Source organism: Protopterus annectens, chromosome 10.part0 (assembly GCF_019279795.1).
Source record: "Protopterus annectens isolate FY-2018-M chromosome 10.part0, PAN1.0, whole genome shotgun sequence".
Lineage (NCBI taxonomy): Eukaryota > Metazoa > Chordata > Ceratodontiformes > Protopteridae > Protopterus > Protopterus annectens.
Window position 1 is genome coordinate 376,151,631 of NC_056744.1, and position 24,337 is coordinate 376,175,967.

General features: G+C 38.8%; 1 protein-coding gene across 1 annotated transcript in view; it reads left to right on the plus strand.

Annotated features, from left to right (window-relative positions):
• Nucleotides 1-24,337, plus strand: part of RGL1 (ral guanine nucleotide dissociation stimulator like 1) — a gene marked incomplete in the record, with an annotated part of 287,380 nt that overhangs the window by 212,314 nt on the left and 50,729 nt on the right. The window contains 6 exon segments of the mRNA XM_044085296.1: nt 3,308-3,523; nt 6,644-6,747; nt 10,017-10,101; nt 18,932-19,021; nt 21,201-21,287; nt 23,921-23,953. Of these exon segments, the coding sequence (XP_043941231.1) occupies nt 3,308-3,523; nt 6,644-6,747; nt 10,017-10,101; nt 18,932-19,021; nt 21,201-21,287; nt 23,921-23,953 (615 nt within the window).

Below are 24,337 nucleotides of genomic sequence, written 5' to 3' on the forward strand. Positions count from 1 at the left end.
CAAATAAGAAAGGGCTCAGAGCTGATCTTTGATGTAATCCCACCTCCACCTTAAATGCATCTGTCACTCCCACCGCAGACCTCACCACTGTCACACTACCCCCATACATATCCTGTACCACTCTTACATACTTCTCTGACACTCCCGACTTCCTCATACAATACCACAACTCCTCTCTAGGCACCCTGTCATATGCTTTCTCTAAGTCCACAAAGACACAATGCAACTTCTTCTGACCTTCTGTCATTAATTGTGCACATCATAAATGTAGGCATTGTCAGGAACTAACATGGATCCTCTGACTAATGAGGTTGTGATTCAAACATTTCTGCCTTCCTGTCCAGGCACCTACCCTCAAAGTCCAACCTAGTGGTTTCTCTGCACCATGATGGATGTTGATAATTTGTATAGACACCTGATTTCAGAAGCTACCATCTATGAAATGCCTGAGCAGTCTGACAAAGGAAAGCATCATGCATTTTTTTTCAAATGGGACCGGCCTTTGTTTAGGTACTTTCACTGCTAGCTGAAGTTTTTGTGCACTTAAGAAAGGCAGGTCACCATCAGCCAAGCATTATTGTACCATTCCCGAAAAGGGCATTAAATTACATATTTATGATTTTCCAATCTATCCTAATATGTCAGTAGCCCATCAAATGATTTTTTGCCCTAGTAGTCATTGTCACTTTCCTAACAAGGTGACCTAAACTGCCTTGCACTTGTGACCAGTGGAACTGTTAATTACCTTTCCTGATGATTGAACCCTTAACAGGGGCATCACCAGAGTTACAGAAGGTGGAAACTTCCAAAGAACTGTAGTGTCTGCAAATCAAAGGATATTGCACTACACTTGACCTAAGCCTAAAGGATGACAAGTAATTAGGCTTAATATAGTCAGATGTTAATGTGGTACTGTTAGCCCTGTTTTAAACACGGTGTATAGTGCCAGGTTTCTGTTCAAAATAATATACTTTTTTAAGAACGATCAGAAAAGTTATTCCATTATTAAGGGAGATTATATAGTTTTGATTTAGATTTCAAAAGCATCCTAAATAGCCTCATATATTTTGTGCCCGAAGTCCAACAACAAGTACATGAAAACCCAACCAAAGCGACCGCGAGTCCTGATGATGACCTGAGTGTGTTGTTAAAGGCCTGTATATTCCCGTAATGCTGTGAGTAGGAGAGGTTTCATAATATTGCATACAACCACAAAACGAATGGAACACAAACCGCTTAGTAATAATCCTTTCATTATTCTAGCGCCTCGGTGAAAAACACCTTCTTGGAATAACACATTCACCGTAAGAATTTCATTTATACTCATCACAAACACTAATTAACACATAATTAATTAATTAAAGCACAATTATCTTAAAGAACACTTCTCCAATTTAGTTCACTATTACATTTTTATTTACGAAAATTTTGTTTATGAAATCATTTTTTTCTGTATAACAATGAGATTTATAGACAGAAACAGGGCACTGCCATGGGGCACCTTTTGCCCCCATGTATGCCAATGTATTTGTCATATTTTGAAATTGTCTATTTATTTAAACAAGTTTGTTAAATTTTATGGTAAACATTATTTTCGTTATATAGACGATTTAATTTTTATTTGTGAAGGAGGGGCAGAGAAAGTAAACCAATTTGTAGAAGATATACATAATCAATTTGAGTTGTCTTTTGATGGATTACAACAAGGTAGCAAGGTACATTTCTTAGATCTAGAATTGGAAGGCAAAGAGGATGGCGCAATTATAACTGGAATACATAGAAAATTTATTGATGGTAGTCAATTTTTACATGCTTCCAGTTGCCACATCCGCCTCATACTTTGAATGCTCTTCCATATAATGAATTTTTAAGGTTATCTAGATTATGTAATAAAGAAGAGAATTTGATGGAAGAAATGTACAAATCAGCAAAAATATTTATTAATAGAGGTTATAATCCTGCTATGGTGAAAGAAGCAGTACACAAGGTATTTAATAAGGGCAGGAATGCAAGGGACAAAATAGAGAGAAAAATAATATGATTTGTGAAAGAAAGATTTCAGAGAACAGTTGCAACAAATTTATTTTGTTTCTATGTATAATATTAAAACCAAAGAAATTATTGATATGCTGGAACACTATTGGAAATTTTTGATACGAGATAACTTCCTGGCAAAGATATTACCAAGACGGCCCTCGTGGTCATATGTTCAGGGGAGAAATGTAAAAGATATGTTGGTCCATGAGTTATTCACTTTGCCAGATGTAACATTAGTGAAAGCCCCAATACAGATGGGGACTTTCAAATGTGGAAGATGTCAGATTTTGTTCATATATTGTTAGAAGTTTTGAAAAGGTGAATAATGTTCCATTCACTTGTAGAGATATATATGCGAATCCAAAGGAGTAATATACATTTTGAGTTGTCCATGTAAAATGTTTTATGTGGGAGAAACCAAAAGAATGTTCTGTACAAGATTTATGGACCATATTATGGATATAAAAAACTGCAAACAGGAAAACGTGATTGCTTCTCATTTTATGTTGATGCATAGTAGTGATTTTTCACTACTGAAAGGAAGTGTTTTAGAAAAAAATTAATTGTTTTTATATCAGTGATGATGTTTTGAAAAATAAACTTTTATATAAAGAATGTATTTATATTCTGAAGTTTAATACATTGGTTCCTATAGGTTTTAATAGTGAACTAAATTGGAGAAGTGTTCTTTAAGATAATTGTGTTTTAATGAATTAATTATGTGTTAATTAGTGTTTGTGATGAGTATAAATTAAATTTGTATAAATTAAATTTTTATGGTGAATGTGTTATTCCAAGAAGGTGTTTTTCACCGAGGCGCTAGAATAAAGAAAGGATTATTACTAAGCAGTTTGTGTTCCATTCGTTTTGTGGTTGCATGCAATTTTTAAGGACTGTGTTGGTGTTGAGTGAGGTTTCATAATATGTCTGTACAGACTTCTTTCAGAAAGTTCCCACTGTTCCTTACTAGGAAGGGGGTGGTACCCACATTAATGAGAGTACTTTGTTTTCTTTGTCATTTTGTGTCTGTTCCAATTTAAAAGCTGAAGTGCTGAGACTACTGTGAGTCTCACATTTCTGTTACCTTCACAGGTCATACTTCTCACTATCTTTTTGTGTAACTACATTAAAAGGAAACTTGAGATTTCAGGTGACATTTATCAATTTCCAACTAAGAGGTTACTTTTAGGTAGATTGTTTAGTTTTGATTTTGAAATGTTTCATTGCTTTTGCATATAGCTTTGATCATTTATTTGTCTCCTTTATTTAGGAACTCTTCAAAAGAGTTATACCCCACCATTGTCTGGGCTGCATCTGGTCACGGAGAGACAAAAAAGAGAACAAGCACTTGGCACCCACCATTCGAGCCACCATAACCCAGTTTAATGCACTTACAAAATGTGTTGTCAGCACAATTTTGAAGGACAAAGATCTGAAGTCCCATTCAAGAGCAAAGATTATTGAGAAGTGGATCAACATAGCTCACGTAATGGCCTACATTTCTTTTGAGTAACTTTCAGTTTTTTTATCTGATATGAAATGTCATAGTGTAAATATTACAGCTCTGCTGAAGCACATGCCTATGAATGTAATTAAAGTTGTCTCATTAAAATTACATCATCAAAGTGTCAGCGTATGGTTACCTTCAGCATGATGTGTTGATTTAGATTAAGCAAATCAGTGTAATCTGAAGGCTCAAAACCTAGAAAGTGAAACTGATTCTCTAGGCAGCATAACTATCATTAGGTGCTCTTGAAGCCTGTGGATGTGGGATATCCTATTCATTCATCTGCACTGGGGGGATCCTCAAGTGTATTTACATGGAGGGGGGGCTCCTCAAGTGCTGAAACTGTTCAAAAGTGAAAAAAGGCTCACTCAATCTATAATTCCTTGCTTTATCAGTATCGCTATATATGAGCGGAATAAAAGAATGATCAAATGAGTTGAACCCTCCCATTAATGTAGTAATATGACATAGCCAGCCAATCCATGTCTAGTTACTACAGTGAGGTAAACACTACAGATTGGCTGCTGAGCCTGTCACTCTCCTTGCTTAGTTGAGATTGTAGCAATAGCAAGCACAGTAGAGCTTGAGGTGTTTCCTTGCAAGTATTTTCATAAATACTGGCAGGATACCAGATAGAAGTGTGGGCAGTACAGACACAGCCACAGAGGCAATTCATTTTTTTGTAGTCATTTTTTTCTCACAGTCATCAGATTTGGGTACAGGCTGGTAGAGCTCAGCTTTGTTTAAGATTCTCAGGAAAAGCAAAAGCTAATGAAAGGACATTTTTTAAACACTACTCTAACCCACTTAGAAAAGGTGATAGAACTACAGCTTTTGTTTCATAATGCATATTCTAAACAATGAGAAATATAAACTCTAATGTTTGTCATTATTGACTGACTGTAATCCTCATTGGCTTACCAGGAAAAATAAAAATATCATGAGAGGCAGGGCAAAAAATATTATACAAAGATAAGAGACCTACTGCAGAAAGCATACCTCTCAACATCTTTGCTCAAGAATTCTGTAAAAGGCAAAAATAATGGGGGTAGAAAAGGTCAAAATCCTGGGGTTTTTTTTTATTATGCTAATTTATTTAAAATGTTGCAACATATTTTGCATCAATATGCATTTACTGAATAAGAAGAAGAATGAAATTTTAATGTCTAATGTTAAAGAAGTAATACAAGGGTTAAGGATAAAAGCAAGATCAGGAACATTCTGTAAAATTCTAGACATCTGAGAGATGTGGGTGAGAGGTATAGTTGAAAGGTGTAGATGGGCATGGCAGTGACTGACAGCAGCATGTTGAAATACTTTAATGTAGCCATTATTTGTTTCATTTTCTTTATGATCACAGTAGGGGTGATTGCCTGGGGTGGTGGCAATCCTGTGTGTGTGAAGATAAAATGAATACACAGAATTTGTCTGTGGGAGAGGAAGAGATGTACATGTCTTGAGCAATAACTTACAGTGGTCTTATATCTTTCACTTCTTCAGACTTCTGTAGCAAAAGTGTGTGCACAGTATGGCCTTTGGGGGTGGCAGACAGGCTGTGTGTGATATTAGGACAGCCTTCTTAGTGTGGGTGTGTCTGTTTGCACTTGGTATGGGGTTTGCAATGGGTTGCACTGAATGCCTAACATGAGCAAGTTGAAATACTGTTATTGGTATATCTGTCTATATGTAGACAGATATGTACAGACATATATCAGTGTTTCATATGTGTGTATAAATGTATATATATATGTATGTATAAACAGGTCTATGTCATGCTGTTGAATTTTAAAAAACACAAACCATGAATTATCAAATGGAAAACACTGACCTGCAAATGTAGCGAACACCAACATCTTTGAAAAAACTTCCATCGAATTGCCATAGTTGGCCAACAACCAAGAAGTAACTCAATGCATAAGGTAAGTGAAGGGAAGACTTTTATAATTGCCCTATTCCCCACTGTAGTGCGATCTCGGAGTTGGTATATGGAGGCAGCCCCCACCTTGTTGGTTGCATGTGCGATGTTGGCTGACTATGGCTATTTGATTAAGTTGTCGGTGTTCTCTTCATTTGCAGTTCACTGTTTCCCATTCAATAATTTGCGGTTCATGATTTTTAAACTCCGGTAGCCGAACATAGACCCATATAAACACACACACACACATATATGTATAGACAGATATATATATATAGAGAGAGATGGTTTATATACTTGCATCTTTATGATACAAGCCAGGGCACGGTGCATTTCTTTGTAGATGTTTTATGTTACGTCTTCAGAATGTGCATATGCACGTTTACTTTAAGCAAGTGTAGTCAGGCATGCTGGTTCATTGCTGCTTGATCTGTGTTGCTCGACAGGCTGGACTACCACAGTTTGCTTCTTCCCTTTAGTGTTCCACTGTGATCACAAGCTGTGTTGTGTTCCTGATGTGGTACATATAGTCCTCATTAGTATGTTGAGTTTTAGTTAATTGTGTTTCAGGACTGACTCCAGAAATTTCTGAATTTCCAAACAAAAGGATCTCTTTGTTAAGATTATGAAGGGCAGTATTTTCCCTTGAATCATCATGGCTGTAGTGAGCATCATCCCTTAACTGATATCACTTTTGTCTGTTTTAGTCTCTTAGAAACCCATTTGCCTGTTTTTTGTTAACACTGTTCTAAAACATCATAGCATCTGTCAGAATATAAACTGAGCCAAGTTATCGAGTTTAGCTTGTATAACTTTTATGAAATAGCATTTGTTCTTTCAACTGCATGACTGAACATTAGCCTGTAGAGAAAGTACTGCCTTGTTTTTCTGTAACTTGGCCCACGAATGAAAACACCTGTGTTAAGGTTTGGTTAGGAAACTTGGCTGTGCTTGATATTTTATACACACAAGTTGAAGTTAATAAGAAAAAGAAATGAGTCATGCCAAGAGTTGCAAAGTGTGTGTTTGTGGAAAAGTGTGTTTTTGATTTTTTTGTTATTACAGCTGTCTGCCATGTGGTAAGAATGTGCACCGGCAGCAGCATATGTATTAAAAAAGGAAAACTCAGACCACCACAGGTATGGAGCTGTACTGAAATGTCTATCTCTGTCTCATTACTGTAGGAATGTAGGCTGATGAAGAACTTCTCTTCCCTGAAAGCCATTGTATCAGCACTGCAATCCAACCCTATTTATCGACTGAAAACAACATGGGCTTCTGTCCAAAAGTAAGTGTATGAAGTATTTTAGTCAAAGCACTGTGCTTGGAATTGCAGGGTGTCATAACTTTGTTTATAGAGAAGTAAAGGAAATGACTTCTGTTTAATTGTACCACAGTAACAGCACTGTGAGAATTCGGGTGTTATTTAATTCCTAAGGCATATGCTTATCCTCTTTTCTTGAATGTCTTTTTATGTTCAGTTATAGAACTGTTAAAGGGAAACAAATGTGTGTTTATATGTCATACTTCTCACCTTGCAGACATTGAAAAATAAGTACAAAGGCTCTTTAAAAGTTGCTATATCCACAGATCTGCACACCTGATTTACCTAAGCTCAAACACAGTGGTAATAGATTTGGGAACTCAGGTTGACAGCAATTTAAACTTCGATCACCATGTGTCCACAGTGGTAAGGAAAGCCATCTATGTTGCACATCTCATAAGTAAGGGCATCACATCCAAGACGAAGGATGCAATGACTCCTCTATACTTGACCCTCATCAGACCACTAATTGAGTACAGTGCTTTCTTTTGCATGTACCTCACCAGACAACTGCAATAACTGGAGAGACCACAGACGTTTCTAACCCCAAAAATTGAGGGCCTCCATAACATTACCTACATGGAAAGAATAAAGACCCTGTCTCTATACTCTGTATCCTATAGGCTGCTGATAGGCAACCTGTGCCTGGCCAACAGAGTGATATCTGACCCTGCCCTAATGGAAATGTTGCATTACCGCAGATGAAATTGAATGAGTCACTCACTCCAGGGATCTCAATCTAACCTGCGACATATGAACAACATGTTGGAAAGACAGATATGTCTCCCAGAGATTGCCACTCCTCTGCAATAAACTCCCACTTCACATGAAGCAGAGCTCCTCGGTGACCCTATTTATGCGCAACCTTGACAATTGGATGGTAGACCGTAAATACACCCCAGAAATGGCACCTATGTCCCTCATGAACAGGGGCAGTCGGTACTCATCACTGATTCGCTGTGCTAACAATGATCATCTAAGCATGGTCAACTAGGGAAAAAGAGTATTACATGGCTTGGATTGTTAAGGCCCTAGGGCCATTAGCCTAGTAACCTCATATGAACCTATGAACATCAGATTGTAATATGGAATAGCAATACAGTTCTTCCCACTTCCAGTAGGTTTGTGGGATACTACACAAAAAGTGAGAGGTTAAAATGATGCCAAAATATAAGAATATTGTCAAAAAGAGCTTAAAACATGTAGACTTTATTGAATGATATTTCAAAAATCTACACAACAAAAATATTTGTTTTTGTTTCTGAAAAAAAGGAGATAAATATAATGTAAAATCATGTTTCCCTCGTGCAGTAAACCATGTAAAGGGTCAAATTAAATCTGATAGTAAGACTGTGCCTTCATAACAGATGCAACATATGAAGGGGTAAGTCAAATCAGAAGATAGGTATGCATGTCCAGAATACAAACTGTTGCAAGATTGGGTGTGTATTTAGATAACACAAAGGTATGCAGTAAGGGCCAACAGGAAAAAGGCAGGCTGGATTGAATGAAACTAAACCTAACCAGCTTAGAATTCTTTGCAACCACATATTTGGTCACTAGGTAGTAGTAGTATTAATGCACTTAGTAATGTGTTGTACTAGAATAACATTGTACTCAACTGTTAGCCACAGTCTGTGTTTATCCTTGTATCCTGTGTGCACTGCTGTCCCAGTAAAGCACAATACCATGTTGGCCACTATTTCTTAGCCATTTTAACCTTGAGCCCCCTGTTAAGCAGATTATCTGTTATAATGTTCATAGTGGCTGACCTGTTGCTCACTGTTAGCAAAGAATAATATTAATGTGTCTGAGGTTTATTACCATAATAAGTCTCTTGAGTTTTCATTGTAATTTTAAATGATTTTTCAGTAAATTAGGATGTAAACTAGGGAAACTACAGTAAAGAGAATCTTTCTTAAAAGATGAAGGAAAAAATGTAGCTGACAGAAAAAGTGTGTGTGTGGGGTTTGAAAGTAATATGAAAAATGCATGTTTTTGACAGGGCATTTGGGTGTATTGAAGATCCTGCCAATTGAAGTAATGAGGCCACAGTGGTGAAAAATTTCAAGAAGTCGTGAGGTGATGCAAAAGTGGTATATGATCCTGGAGTGATGGTGTGGAGAGATGGACTAAGCACAGCCAAGGCAGTCAGGGTTCAAGTACTAGCTTAGGCATTTGATGACACAGCAAGGAGAAGGGGTGTGTCCATCCTTGGGGAAGGAGGTAGTCATACATGTTTGGTGTGTATACACACACACACACACACACACACACACACACACATATACACACACACAGTTCAATTTCAGTGGTGTAGACTGGGGAAGCAAACTTGCAGTACTACCAGAGGGTCAGTAGTACATCCTGCTGATATTAAACCCTTGTGGAAGTGAAGGGTTATTCACTGCCAATGCCCAGTGCAAGGCCCACCCTCAGTGCTTTACTGGACTTGCTTAGGGGAGGGAGAAAAAGAGGAAAATACTCCCTTGGCAGCCATATGACACTGCCCCAACATGCCTTGATCTCATTAGCCGCCCAGAAAATCATCATATCAAATCTGTTGGCAGTTTGGCATTTCTTTTCACCTGACCATTGAAGAGAAGCACTGAGAGTAGGTGATGGTCAGCTGTGAGGGAGCAAAAATAGCCCTTAAAAATACGGCATATGAAATGTTCAACGAAGTTTAATTTAACGGAATCACAAGTAGAGGCCATCACTGTGCTCTGATGTACTATTTATTTAGTTAGCTTTGAAAATGCACATGCTTCGTAAATACAGTGTTTATTTCTACAGTACAGCAAAACAACAGGAGTCAGCACAGGATCCAAAAGCAGCTTGGCTTACTGTGGCCGAGGCGCTAGAGTGAGAGACAGAAAATAAAGCTGCTTTTGGATCCTGTGCTGACTCCTGCTGCTTTGCTGTGTTCAACGTTTTTGCTGCTTTATTTCTACAGTACTTTACAGCACTCCTAGAATTATTTCTTCTATTTAAAGTTTAGTCAGGTGTTAAAAAAAGTTTGTCATCTTCTTGCCTTTGTCCAGGCTACGGATTTCTCTCCATAGTATGATGCAGCCATACGGTGAAAAAGTTCTGCAATTGTCAACTTTTTATATATTTTTGTGAATTTTGGGCATTTTGATAATATTGTCAAGTGTTATTTTTCTAAGCCATGCACAATTTTTTTCATGTATTTATGGTATATGCTGATAGCTAACCTGATTTTTTCCCAGGGACAACATGTTGACATTTGAAGAACTCTCAGACATTTTCTCTGATCATAACAACTATGTGACTAGCCGAGAACTGCTAATGAAAGTAAGTTTTAATGAAATTCTAATTAATGAAAATCTTCTTTGTCATTGCGTGGTCGACAATCATGTGTGAATTCTGTTCTTGAGAGTTTTGTGTATTACACCTCCCACACTATTCAACAGAAAGTTAAAGTTATTAATGTGTACCCCATGTCCAATCCAACATTAGAAAGGGTTTATGCCTGATGGAAGTATGCAGCTTAGCAAACCAAAGTAAATAAAAAGAAGAGAACTGTACAGTGTCACAGATACATCACAGAGTGATATCTTAACAGACTAAGATTTGCGTTTATACTTGTGTCTTGTGAAATGTTGGAGAAGGCGGCAGACAACATGTACTGAAAAATAATGGCTGCTTTGAGGCATCCATCTAGGCCAGTGGCCTCTTTTCAGGAGAAACGAGGTGGTATTCATGCTAACTAGGGGAATTTTGGCCAGGGCACTGGGGAACTTCATCTTTTCTTTTAAATAACTGCCATGGGATCTTTTACATTCAGGTGAGCTCCCACCAACTTAAGTTGACGGGGCCTTGGTTTAATGCCTCATCCAAAGGATGACACACTCAAGTGCAACCCCCCCCCTTTATGTTGCATTGTACTGTCAGCATTAGAAAATTAATCCTAACTACCTGGTGTTGGAACTATAAAGGCATTTTGAGAAGTGTGGGCTTATCACCCTACGCATTTAACTGGAAAGACAGACTGTAGGCATTAGGTTGTTCCTTCTCAGTGGCTAAGCTTACAGCAGAACTACATGTTTATTGATTTTCTAATATAATAAATAGTAAAGAGGTTGAATTTTCTTTGTCTTTTGTGTCATTTCCAAGTTTTAGCGACCCTGTGATTTGAACCATAGATGTTTTGCTTCAAATTCTTAGTGAATTACTCAACCATTTCCAGCTTTGCAAGCCATTTTTTTTCCTGCAAAGTGAATAATTATCAAAATGTCTTGAAGGCACAGCTACAAACTTTTCAGCACCAGAACAAAACCAAGAAGAATCAAAAGACCGAGACGAGGGAGACTTTTTAAATATTGGTACTACTATTTTACAAACCTGACAGAGTACACATTTCCTTAAGTAAAAGATGTCTGTCGCTGTAAAGCATGTCATTATTTATTGATAGCAAATCATCAACTTTTTCTCAAGGTGTCAAAGTCTAGGAGAATCGGATAAAATTATGAACCTATTTTAGAGATATCCCTGAACATCAGGGACAATTGAGAGATGTCTTGGAAGGGTATGTTGAATTATATCAAATAAAAAAAAACAGTGTTTCTTCACTAAAACAACCATGTTGTGATACTGTACAAGGTATTAGTATTTTATATTTTTTTGTGTTGACTATCAAATAAATGATGTCCTTCAAGGATGCATCTGCAGTCATAACATATGGGTTGTTGTGCTGCCTTGGCAGTTCTTTCGGCCAGGGATTCCAAAGTCTGGGTCTGGCCTCGGCTGATGTCGCGCTTTTCCCGGCGTGGAGCCGCCTGGGGTAAAAGCATCAGTCCGACACATTTCCCTCAGTCTTCTTTGCAGCGTTCGCACCGGGCAGAAGCAGTTAAATGCCGGGGTCGTCCAGCTCTGATTCAGCTACCGAAGACTTCTTAAAAGTACCCTTGGGGTTGGGGACTCTTTTCTGCCTCAAGTCAGATGTCAGATAAAGTAAATAATTGTTTAACATAGAAAATAAACTCTTCCACCTTTTCCTCTACTGCCTCCCTTGCTTAGGCCCAAACCATGACGTCCTGCCTGTTCAGCTTGTGCTTCCTTCAACCGGCTTTAGACTCTGAAGGGAGTTTGGGAGAGAATTTGCAGGGAATTTTTTGGGAGACTTTTGCCCGCTGAGACGGACATCGCCGAGACCACAGAAAAAAAAAGGAAACACGAAGGACAAGAACGGACCACGGTGTTTTGCTGAAACCACTTTTAGGGTTAGTATCACGAGTCCGCTAACTTCTCTGAAACGAGTCCTCGGTACTCTCTACTCTTCACTTTTAACTGGGACCACGCCTAGGACTCCTGGAGGCCCTGGCTACTTCGGCTAAGTCGGCTACAGTGTCAGTGTGTCCCGGAAATGTCCCACAACTCCACTTGCACATCTTGCATCCGACCCCCATTTCCAGCGTCCATTCTATTCCTTTCAGGCTTTGGCTAGGCCAGCCCCCAAGCTGCTGCTTTGCCTCCCTACTTACCTCTCAGAGACCTTCTCAGTTCTCAGATCCCCTGGCCTGCAGAGGATCCATCCTTTGGCAGAGGCTCCTCAGCTCAGCCTCCACAAACCAGACCAACCACACACCACCCAAAAAGGGCAGGACTGAGCCCCTCCACATGCCACTCTTCAGATGAGCTCACGATGGATCTGTGTTGTCAGATCACCAAGGAGGAGGCTTATTCACCGGGAGGCTTGATGTCCCCTAAGACCCCTCCTCTCGCCTCCCCCTCCTGAAGAGTTTCCTTGCTCTGTACTTATTTTTTTCCTTGAGGATTTCACCTCTGTCAGGAAACATTTTCATTTTCAAGAGCAGGAATTTTTTTTTTTACTCCTGTTTTAGAGATTTAGATTACTTCTACATTGAATCCTGTTTGATATGTATAAGATGATGTTAGTACATTGAAGTGATAGCCCCGATGCTCCTGCCAAACCTGATAGATACCTGAGGTCCCCGATTTCTCACTACTGATTGTACAAGGCCCATTCCAGACCCCATTACTATTTGCAGGGCCAAAGGGGTTGCAGCTGCCACACCAAGTAAAAGCCAACCCAAAAAAAAGGGAGTCTAGAGCTTTAGAGAGAGAGGAAGAAGTGGAATACTTCTATTTCTCTTTGGCATGGGGCATTAAGGGTATAATTTCTGTACAATTTCATATGATACAGTACCAAGTCAATTTCATATGATGCAAGCTTCCCCCTTCTCTTCTCCTTTGTCAGATAAACTCTTCAGGATCTTGTACAAATTTTTTACAGCAGGTTAGTAATCATTTTGCAGTGTTATACAGCAGATTAAGCTGGGCTTCCATGTAGGTGCATGGGCCTTGATTAAGAAGTTTCATGTGCATGCCTGGTTGAAGGAAACAATCTTTACCAGACCAAGCTAAACTCAGGATGCTCCCTGGGAAACAAAAATTATCTTCAAAACTCCTTGATGGAGGTTAAATCTAAAAAAAAATGAATGAAAAAAAAAAAGTAGAACTTCGAGTCTCACTTGAAGACTGTACACCCAGTGAGAACAGGCCTTATCTCTGGGCCTACAAAGAACAGAGACTCTCCAGACTGGGAGGGACCCAGAGAGGGTCCCTCCAGAGGCCAGAGAGGGCAAGCTAGAGGCTCTAGGCAGCGCCAGCAGCCAGGCAAGCACCAGAGAGCAACCAGAGAGAGCAGAAACACCTACACAACCTGACAGACTAAGGGCTCAACAGGAAAAATGATGACAAGGGCTCAATTGGATTGGACAAGGGGAAGCATTTTTTTCCATTAAGGAAAGCTTTCACACTTACACACCCAAGGACACAAGTTACACTGCCTCAAAGGACACAGGAACACTTCCACACTTTCCACCTGAACACCACTAAAAACTTTGCCACAAACCAAACGGAATGAGGGGCAGAGGCTTTTAAAACAATCAACATACAATGCCAAATCAACATAGAAATATTTCTTTTTCAGAACAAAAGGAAATTTCTTTCTTATTATTATTCCTTATTCCAAGAAAAGAAAATCAATGGAGGCAAAAAAAGACCAATCCACGGGACTTACTTCCCTCATTGTGTGCCAGAATTCAAGATGCTGACTCTACAGCAACTTTTCAAGACAATGGACCCTGTGTCCCTATCCGACACTAGATTGCAAGGGAGGCCTGCCTGCATGCTCTAGATCCAAGGGCCTGGTTTCTTGCACCTCAAGATTTGCATCATCTTTGCAGCCTATCTTTCACTTCTTGCAGGATCAGCCTCTTATACACTCTCAGCAGAGTTCAAGTCATTATCTATCATACCAGAGACTCTACTTAAATGCCTGGATTCAAACTGCACACTACAGACTTCACTATTGAATACAATCTACCCTAGATAAAGGCATTGCCATATACAAGCGACCAACAACCAAAGCCATATAAACACATCCAAAAAAATATACCACCTATTACAAGGAGATCTGAATACCTCCCATCTATGGCTTTTTGACTTGTTCCATCCAAAAAGGAAGAAAACCAAAATGCTTTTCTAGATACAGACAACCCAAACATCTTCTGACTACTTCATGAATCTCATCTCTCCGGCATCAGCTAATCTGCAATCTTCTGACTCAGCTTCCTGCATCTATGAATCCTGCATGCCCATGTTACATGTAGGCCTGAATATCCTGTGGACAGTCACAGTGGTAGTCTGGCAGAAAATTATTCACTTCAAGGCTTCCATAAGTTCAAATCAGAATGGTCACTGCCTTGAAGTTTGTTACCAACTGGCTCCCAACAAACAAAAAGGAACAAACCACGGGACTCTTGGCCCCACGGAGAAACAGACAACAAATGGCCATGGAGTCAAAATGATCCAAACCATTCAGGGAACCGCCTCAAAACATGCACATAAACCAAAAAAGGAGGACTGAGGCGCATGCACATAAATGAGGGACAAATGCATGCACCTCCATCAAAGGAAATAATGGTGTGATGCAGACACAGGCATCCCTCCTTCAAACCTTCACAAAGCAAAGGAGGCACGATATGACAGACAACAAGCATAAAGTCATAAGGTACACTAACAAGCAAGGTCATAGATATCTATAAGTTATGCAGGAGCTTCATGGTAATAGTGGGGAAAAGGCAGGCTTAAACAGGAAAAGCAACTACAGTCACAATGCATGCTAGGAACCTTTACCTCTGGCAGCACACAAAAGCAGAATGCACTGAGATGCAGCTTCTCGGTGCGCCTCAAGCATCATCTCAACACTCATATGCTCAGGACATCCTTACCCACCATCATCAACTTCGGACGGCCTCTGCAAAAGTGTTCTGAAGACAAATCAAGTCTATGCCTTCCCACCTCCCCTTGACATCAGAAGAGAATGCCAGCCCACCCACTCTCTTTGTGATGAAAGTTCCCCAGCTCAGCCATTAATGTCCAAGGCTGTACTGAAGATCAGGCAGAAGACGCAGGCCACCTTCCTCTCCCCTCCAGAGGGCTCCCCCAAAGCTAAGGACCCCACTGTCCACTGCATCCCAACTTCTAGACCGCCTGGACTCCTTCCAATGGCCACTTAAACCCACGCAAAAAACAGGACGAGAGATCATGCATCCCAATGCCAAAATGGTATGCCTGAAAATTTCTATAAGTAAAAAAAATTTTTATGGAAGAGATTTGGAACAACACGGATGGATAGATCAGCATATCCACAAATAGTGGGCTGAATTTCAACAATGAAGAGATTGTTCATTTGGAACAGTTAGATTCATTTAGATGTGATGGATAGCAGAGCAGTTTTGTTCGTGCAATATCTTCGCATCCCCTCCCTTGCAATGTCCTCTACCTATTCTTCCTCGCATCAATCCTCCAAACCTATCTTTCCAACAGAATACAATGTTGATCAGTGTCATGAGAAAACACCCTTGATCCCTGCAAACCCCCTACCTTTTTTACCATCAAGGCTCCAAGGAAGAGCCTTTCACTAAACATGATTCCAAAAGGAAGTATCGAGCGACTGTGGGATCTGCTTTTTCTGTGCTTTGAACTTCATTCCTTCTCTTTTCTGTCATGAAGACTGTGCATTCCTTTTACAAATAACTACAGCTTTAGTATCATCTTTGGTTTATGTTTAAGCTCAGAACAGTATCAATCTTACCTTCCCAAATAAAAGAATTTCATTGAGAACAGATCCTACTCACTGCCAAAGGTCATTTTTAGGGTATCCTTAAAATAAAGGAAAAAAACTCAGACCCACATTTTTTGAAGACAAGCTAACACTACTAAACTGACACACTTATAAAGTTAAAGAAAAGACAGACAACTACGCTACTACATGGATATTGTTAACAACTACGAGGAAAGGACTAAGAAAACAAGTTCCAGAAAAGTGGCAAAACTCAAGGAAGCATACTTCCAAAACAGACAAGGAAAAAGCGGATAGGACATGCAAACATTAGGCCCATACAAACATGCATTCAGACACTTCCTGCCTTTTCCAGAATTACATCTTATTAAAACATTAGGCCACCCTCCATGGAGCTCCATGAGCACTCTTGCATGACATCATAATCCTTTCTTATTACCAAGGACCCATTATTAGCTGACATTGAGCCCATATGCAGGGTATCTTGACATTATCATGATTTTTTAGTAACTCCCTGCCCAGATTGGCTTTGGTATTCTCCTTTCTTTATATGTCCTTAGTCACTCCTCTTGAAGGAACCAGGTAATTCTTGTAGATAAGCATAAATGTAGATGTCCGATGTTTTATACCTGCAGATTCATCCCTATCCCCTATAGTACATTCTTTGTATTGCAATTTATTGTATTCCTCCTTCCTTGCACAGGGTATTCCTAGGTGTTTACCTCCATATATGCCTGTATTATTTGGGATGGTCTTTGTTTGTTTTATTATAGACTCATATTTTGGGAATCCTAGAGAATTGTAGATGCAGGCCTCCAAAAACTGCCTTCCTAGGCGACACCTAGCTGCTGGGGCAAGGCCCACTGAGAGGGTTATGACACTGGTTGCAAGATACAGACTGGACCATGGATTTTTTCACTTTCAACATAAAATTGCAATGTTGTGCTAACAACCCTCCAGTGATATTTTCATTGGAGTCCTACCTGTTCGGTAGGATCAAATGAGTATCTGTCAGTTTTTTTGCTTGACCATAAACTCGCTTAAAAACATCACAGTAACAGAACATGCAGAGTAGTGCATAGATATCTGGGAATGTAGTTATGTAACTTGACATGAATTCATATTCTCAACTATCTATTTTTTCTTGTTAAACTTTTGGTTGGAACATCTAGGATTGGTTAAGATGGAAAGGGAAATGCATTTGCTTAAAAATTTACTAAATGCGTCGGTCAGCATTCATGTGGAGGAAAAAATACCGTCTTAATCTGTGTATGGGATAGTGCAACTGTTTTCATATTACTTTTCCTTTGACTTGAAGGCAAGATGTTAATTATACAGCAAAGAATCAGTATGAATGAGCAAAGTGTGTTAACAAGCTGATACTTTTTTGTTTACTTTTTGTTGACTGGGCTAGTTCCACTAAGCCTGTTCGTCATTTTCATGAAAGACCTGAGGTGATATTTATGCTTTGGATGGAATTTGTCCAGGCCACCAGGGAAAACCTAAAGCTCTTTTCAATGTCTGTCATGAGATATCTAGGGTTTACTATGGTATGTTTGAAAGGAGTCAGGTCGAACAGTTATAAAATCAAAAAATAAGGCTGACTTTGACAACAGCGGAAGACTGGAATGTCGAAAATGGGAAATGTGAAATAGTTGTGTATATGATATTTTTGAAATTCCTGTTTTCCACCCATCTTACTCAGCTTACCTCAACTGTTTAGCAGGGGGGTGCACCCCCTGCACATTAAATATACCAAATCCAGATCGCACTACAATGAGGAAATGAGCTACTTCTGTGTTCCCCACTGAAGCACGACCTCCCTCTACAGTCTCTGCACGTTGCTTGCCAAAAGGTCGAGTGCACTATGCAAGTCGACTAACCGTGATTAACCACTTTTGGTTCAGTTTCCTGTCCCTTGGAAACCATGATTTCGGACATCGGCCATTCGACTTACTGCCATTCGCTTACGTCATAGCAAACTGATATTTAGCATTCACCTAAACCGCTATCTAATAAGCAGATGGAAATCCATTGTTTAGCATCTAATCCAAAAGACTGTACCTTAAGAGTTCAACACCCTATTGCTTTAATGTATTGTCAGCAGTGGAACATATTTCAAAATGCCTGACATGAGTTAGGAGTCCCTGGCCTTCTGGTGGTCAGCTTGTTAAGCCATTGGCATTGGCGTCTATCCTACTTTCACCAAAGTATAACAGCAGTGTGGACTGCTAATGTACTGCATGTGTTATGGATGGAGAGGGGTGGATGGGAAATAATTTTATTATGATGTTTTCCACTTTGATCACTGTCTTTTGATGGTTTATTGTATTTTCTTTCAGTTGTGTGTTCTGTAAATACTCTTCAAATTCCTGTTTTTGCAACAGGTATGCAAAAAAACAGTAGTAGGCAGAGAATATTCTCTACTCCACGGTCAAGTAATTTTAAGTTTGCTCATTTTTTTTTGGGGGGGGGGGGGTAGGACTTTTTTTGACATTGTGATTAGGCTTTTTAAGTGCAGGAGTTGTATTGTGATGGTTTCAGTGAACTTACAGAGAAACATTCCTAAGGTGATGAGTGCAGCTGTTTTCCTGCAGCGTACCGGACATGTAAAGGCCTTCCTGGTGTTCTTTCTTTCCTGTCAGCAACCATTGACAAAGTGAAGTCAAAACTATGACTGAGGAAACCATTTTCAAGGTTTGTTTTGAGAACACTATACCATTTTAGGCTGACAAGTTCACATCCAAAGATGGTTTTCCTTAAGGTGTGTGTGGGGGGGTTGTCTGCATGGAGAATATAAAGCATGTGCTTTTTTCCCTAGGTATTTGCTGTCACTTTTGTCTGTGGGGGAAGAGTAGACTGGCTTTAGTTTGGTGTGCTTGCGCAATAAACTGTGTAAAGTTTTCTGAAGCCGGGCTGTCCGGAAGGTAAAGTTGAGACTCTGTGATACTAAAAGAGGTCGACACCTCTGGGGAGGAAAGAGAAATAACGGATGTATTTTTCTTCTTTCAGGAAGGCACATCAAAGTTTGCTAATCTTGACAGCTGTGTTAAAGAAAACCAGAAGAGAACCCAGAAGCGGTTACAGCTGCAGAAAGATATGGTCAGTTTGGACATGTGCTTTGGTTTTACTGTTTGAATATGATGATGTGACCCCTAACTGGTGACTGTTAAAGCAAAAGTATTCATATAATTTTGTTTTAGTATTGTTTCTTGAGAAATGTTAAATTGCATGTATTCTTTTAAGTAAAACAGTGTAAGAAACTTCTCTGTGTGGAAGATTTTCAGTCCATATATCTCAAGTTAATCACTGTATATTAATCAGATCAAACAATAGTAGTAGAAGTAGCGAACTTAAACTTGTCTTAAGTAAAAAAAAAAAAAATATATATATATATATATATATATATATATATATATATATATAATTGTACAGAATTACTAAGTATTCGAAAGTAATCCAAGCAAGGCAGGCAGTCTGGTTCCTTTATTAAGTCTGTGTACTTAATAAACGATATTCAACTGGAAACAGACTGCCTGCCTTACTTGTATTACTTTTGAATACTTAGTAATTCTGTACAATTATATATTTTTTTTTTTACTTAAGACAAGTTTAAGTTTGCTACTTCTACTAATATTGTCTGATCTGATTAAAATACAGTGATTAACCAGAGATATATGGACTGAAAATCTTCCACACAGAGAAGTTTCTTGCACTGATTTGTTTTTGGACCCACTATACTTGTTTAGTGGGTTGTTTTGAGACTTCGGGGATACCATGGAGATTACTTGTTTTTTCATCCTTTTAAATACTAACATACCTGTTTATCTTTCATTTTAAGCCATGGTTACAAAGTTAGTGACAATTTCTATCCCACTTGTTTGTCTATGGAAAAAGGTAATATACCTTGAAACTGTTTTATTTGTTAATCGGCAAAATATTCAACGTCAGAATGGATTCTTTACAGATGACACACAAACAAATAGCAAAACCATGTTAAACGAGTTGTAGGTATTAGTACGCCATAGCTAAAAAAAAAAAAACAACATGGAAAAAGGGAGTCACCCAGTTGACAGAGATAAAAGGAAATAGCATATACAAGCACCCAAGAGTTTGGTTTTATTCAATAAAGCTTATAGTTAGCTGCAGAGGTGTGTTTGCATCCAAGCTTAAGCTGTCTGGTACATTATGAGTTGGAAAAGGAGACTGTTGGAGCATAAGCAGGTTTATGTTTGGCTCTCCATGTAATTACAATACGCACAACATGAATTTGTGACACTACACTGTAGGTCTGGCAGCCTTGTGGGCATAGCCGTGTGTGTTTTGCTTTACCCATTAATAGTGTGTACAACAGATGCAGAATGGTGTTATGGCTGCCTTTTGTAGTTAGAGCAAACATTATGGTCATTAAAGATGTTATTTTTGGGCATTTTTGTAAAAGCTAGAAGAACACTCAGCTCCCCCTGGAGCCACTCTACTAGTATGTCATCAGATCACAATCATATTGGGGATGGGGGGGGGGGCAGCAGCTGACTAAACAAAGACGTAACTGCACTGTGGTGTCCTGCATTATAGTGTAGTGCACAAAGCTAGATAATTTGCATGAAAGCATCATGAGATATATTTTGAGTCACTGTTCCTTTTTGCATTTTCACAAAAACTCTTCACCAAACTGTTATGCTCCGTTTTGAACCTTTGAAAGTAATAATTTTATTCATTTCTTACTAGTTTGTCTTTTTGATAAACAGATAAATGATCCAGGCTAAAGAAGTAATTGTGTGTCATTCGTAGATGTGCACAGGTGAACAACACAAGCACAGAGTGACGCGATTTAAGAACTGAAATGTACTTGTGTAAATCTGCATACACACGTGCACATACATGTACACACACATGTTTTTTCCTTACTGCCACCCCTCACGGCACAGGTGTCTCTGTGAACTTGAGTTAAATATCCAGTGCCAACAGCTTGGTTCACATTTAAACAAATTCAGAATTAATAAAGACAGATTTGGTAGATGAAAAAATGCGGGGGACCTAACAAATGTGTTTGCTTGTGACATCTAGTTTAAAGTTGTTTTAGTCCACAATTTGAGCAGTGCATAGAGCCAGAATGTGTGAAAGTGATTTTTTGGTTTGATATTGTATTTTTCATTCAGTCTGTGACTACTCTTTCTGTAGTGGTTTATGTGAACAAAATGTTTCCACCAGTAACTGTTAGGTAGCTGTTTTCTGCAACTTTTTATCACTTAAAGCTTTTTTGGTTCTTGTTGTTATACAGGGTGTGATGCAAGGCACAGTCCCATACCTTGGAACGTTTCTCACCGACCTGACAATGCTTGACACCGCCCTCTCAGATTACTTAGAGGTAAGCCTGTAAATTGTGAATTTTTGTAACATGCTACTTACCCGCCTGCCACTGATCAGGTCTTCTATCAGACCTGCTACATCTCAAGTCTTCTGTCAGACCCACCTGCTACATCTCAAGTGTCACACTCACCTGCCACTTCTCAAGTCTTCTGTCAGACCATCTGCCACATCTCGTGTCACACTCATCTGCCACATCTCAACTCTTCTGCCAGACCTGCCTGCCACATCTCAAGTGTCACACTTGTCTGCCACATCTCAAGTCTTCTGTCAGACCCGCCTGCCTCTTCTCAAGACTTCTGTCAGACCTACCTGCCTCTTCTCAAGACTTCTGTCAGATCTGCCTGCCACTTCTCAAGCAGTCTGTCTGGCTGTGCTGTACGACACTATTGTTTCATCATCCTGCCTCATTTACTCGCCTTTAAAAAGTATTTATGCTATTATGATGAGTATATGGAGGTTTTCAGCTTTATTTATTTATTTTTTGCATATTGTCATGATGTTCTTGTCTAATTCCTATTTAGAAGAGCATAGTGTTGTGACTTTAAAACCATCTAGTTTGCCTGTCTTCTTCCCCTATTCCACAGGACAGACCAGGGAAAGATTTTATACCCACTGGATGTCCACAGGCAGTTATAATTTTTCCTCTACAAAAACAAAAAGATTCTTGAAGGTCAGATCAATTTTCTCATTTTCTGCAAAAAGGAGGAGATGCCAATGTTAAAGCAAATTATTTCCAGGTGGATAGCTCATTGTAAATCCTGTTATATGGTTTATGGGACAATGCTATAAGTACCTGTCTGGTCCCATTTTGCTAGACAGATTAACTCTCGCTGTCTTTTTTTTTTTTGTTAGGGCAATTCATCATCCTGTCAAGGCAGATGATACATGGTTTTCAGTGCATTTTTTTCCAAATGCTATAGAGTAAATATTCGGTCTAGATTAAGGGCAGGAAATACCAAAGACACTTTATACGAATACACTTTTGGGATGATTGTCCTGGCTAGCCATACAAAGCAGGTCACAAAGGGACCCTGTGTATTACAGGGTTCATCACCAACCTGTGGGGGCAATAAAGGACTAAAGACGGCATGGGCTCTTGTCACTTTTATATAGACATCATAGGGATCATGGAGTCAGCCCAGCTATGGAAGGAAGTGTGTTCTTTTGTGGTAGACTGTATGGACCTGTGGATTCCACCTGCAGCAGAGGTCATCTTACTGGACCATTTACTGTAATGGTACATTCTTATAGAATTATATTGTTTCTTAAAAAATCAGGTACACCAAGAAAGCTCTGGGTAGCATATTATCTAAAGAGTTAAGTCTTTTGGGATCTGGCTTCAGGTCTCAGAGCTTTCATAAGACTCTTATAAGTGAAGTTGGCTAGGGAGCCGTTTAACTGTCTGAATGCACATAGTTGCCACAGCCCCATGTTCATCAAGTGTTCCGCACTGTTAAAGATTTTTCTTATCTTTCCAGCCAAAGTAATTGCATCATTGTTTGGCAAGAGCCAATTATGCTTAATTGTAATCTGTAAAGAATTGTAAAGCAGTTAGATAATTGCTAATCTGTTAAATAAACAGCTTGGCCAAAAATGGGCTACCACAGTGTTTTACAATTTATTTAACAGGTTGGCAATTAGCTAATTGTTTTGCAATTCTGTATACATTACAGAAAAGTTTTAATTAGTGCCTCCTCAACAGTTATACAAGTACTTGGTTTATAGCTTGTAATTACTGTTTTTAATTTTTTTATTATTTGTTATTAACTGTGCAGCCCTTTCTATGTGTGCTGTACAAATAGGTTTATCTTGTTAACATGTTTTCCTTTTACCTTTTTGCAGTTTATGTATTTTTCATGGGCTGACCAGAAAATGGTCCACTTAGCTCAGTGCTTTACACAGGCTAAGATATTTTAAAATAGTAAACATATTCATCCTGCACAGAATTATACTAATGCAGGGCATTAGGATGCATAGCCTTTAGTCTTTTTCATTTAGCAGTTGTACAAGTTTTTTTTTGTTTAAGTTTAAAAAGCAGGTTATTTTTTCATAAACCAAGTTTAAATGCATGAAGGCACTATTTTGTTGACAAATGGAGTTCAGACCCAGTGGCGTGTTGCTGATCATTGCAGCAGTTTTCTTAACCAAATTGAAATATGCGAACAGAGACTTACAAAGCAAGGTCCTCTTTTACGACAACTGCTGCAAAGCACAAACCACTTCCTTTAAAGCCATTTACTGCTGCTAGGGAAAAGGAAGATGTCCTGCTATGCTTACTGTTTGCTTTCTTCTTTTAATCTTGGTGTAAGAAAACAAAGACATGTTTTAACAAACTTTTTATTGACTTTGGTTTATTAATATAGCATATATGCATTTGCTTGAAAAATGTAACTTACTTACCAGAGGTGGTGTATGCTGTGAAAAGTAGTGTAATTTGGAATTTGCTGCAATTTGTCACTTTTTTGAATGTATTATGCATATAAAGCTTACGTAAGACTCTCTAATCTGTGCATTAGTAAATGATAAACATTGCATAATTTACTGCATTTGCACACATACCACATTAAGTGCACTTCTTGGTGAGGTATGCTGTGACACTACAGTTAATTTGTGCTTGTTTTCTTTCTCTAGGGTGGTTTAATAAATTTTGAAAAAAGAAGGCGGGTATGTATGTGCTCATATTTTTTATTGAATTACTGTATATATCAGTCTGAGTTGCAGTCCATTTTACTATGTTTTGTGACATTAAAAACTAGTGAAAAGGCCAGACAATGCTGTGCTCATCCAGAAATTACTTTTTATAAAGCTTTACTGCATTCATTATTAATTATTCAGACAGATGCCATGCAGAGTTAAATACTATTTATAGTTTGTTTTGCAAGCTGTTGAATTTTTAATGTATTTGTTTATAATTACTTAAATTGAAAATGAGATCCACCTTGTTCGTTCCAAGTTGGCCTTGCAGGCGGTTTTAAGTAACTCTTCTGGATACGTATATGCATTACTTTTTCATTTTTTCCTTCCACTGTCTGCCTTATTCCTTTGAAT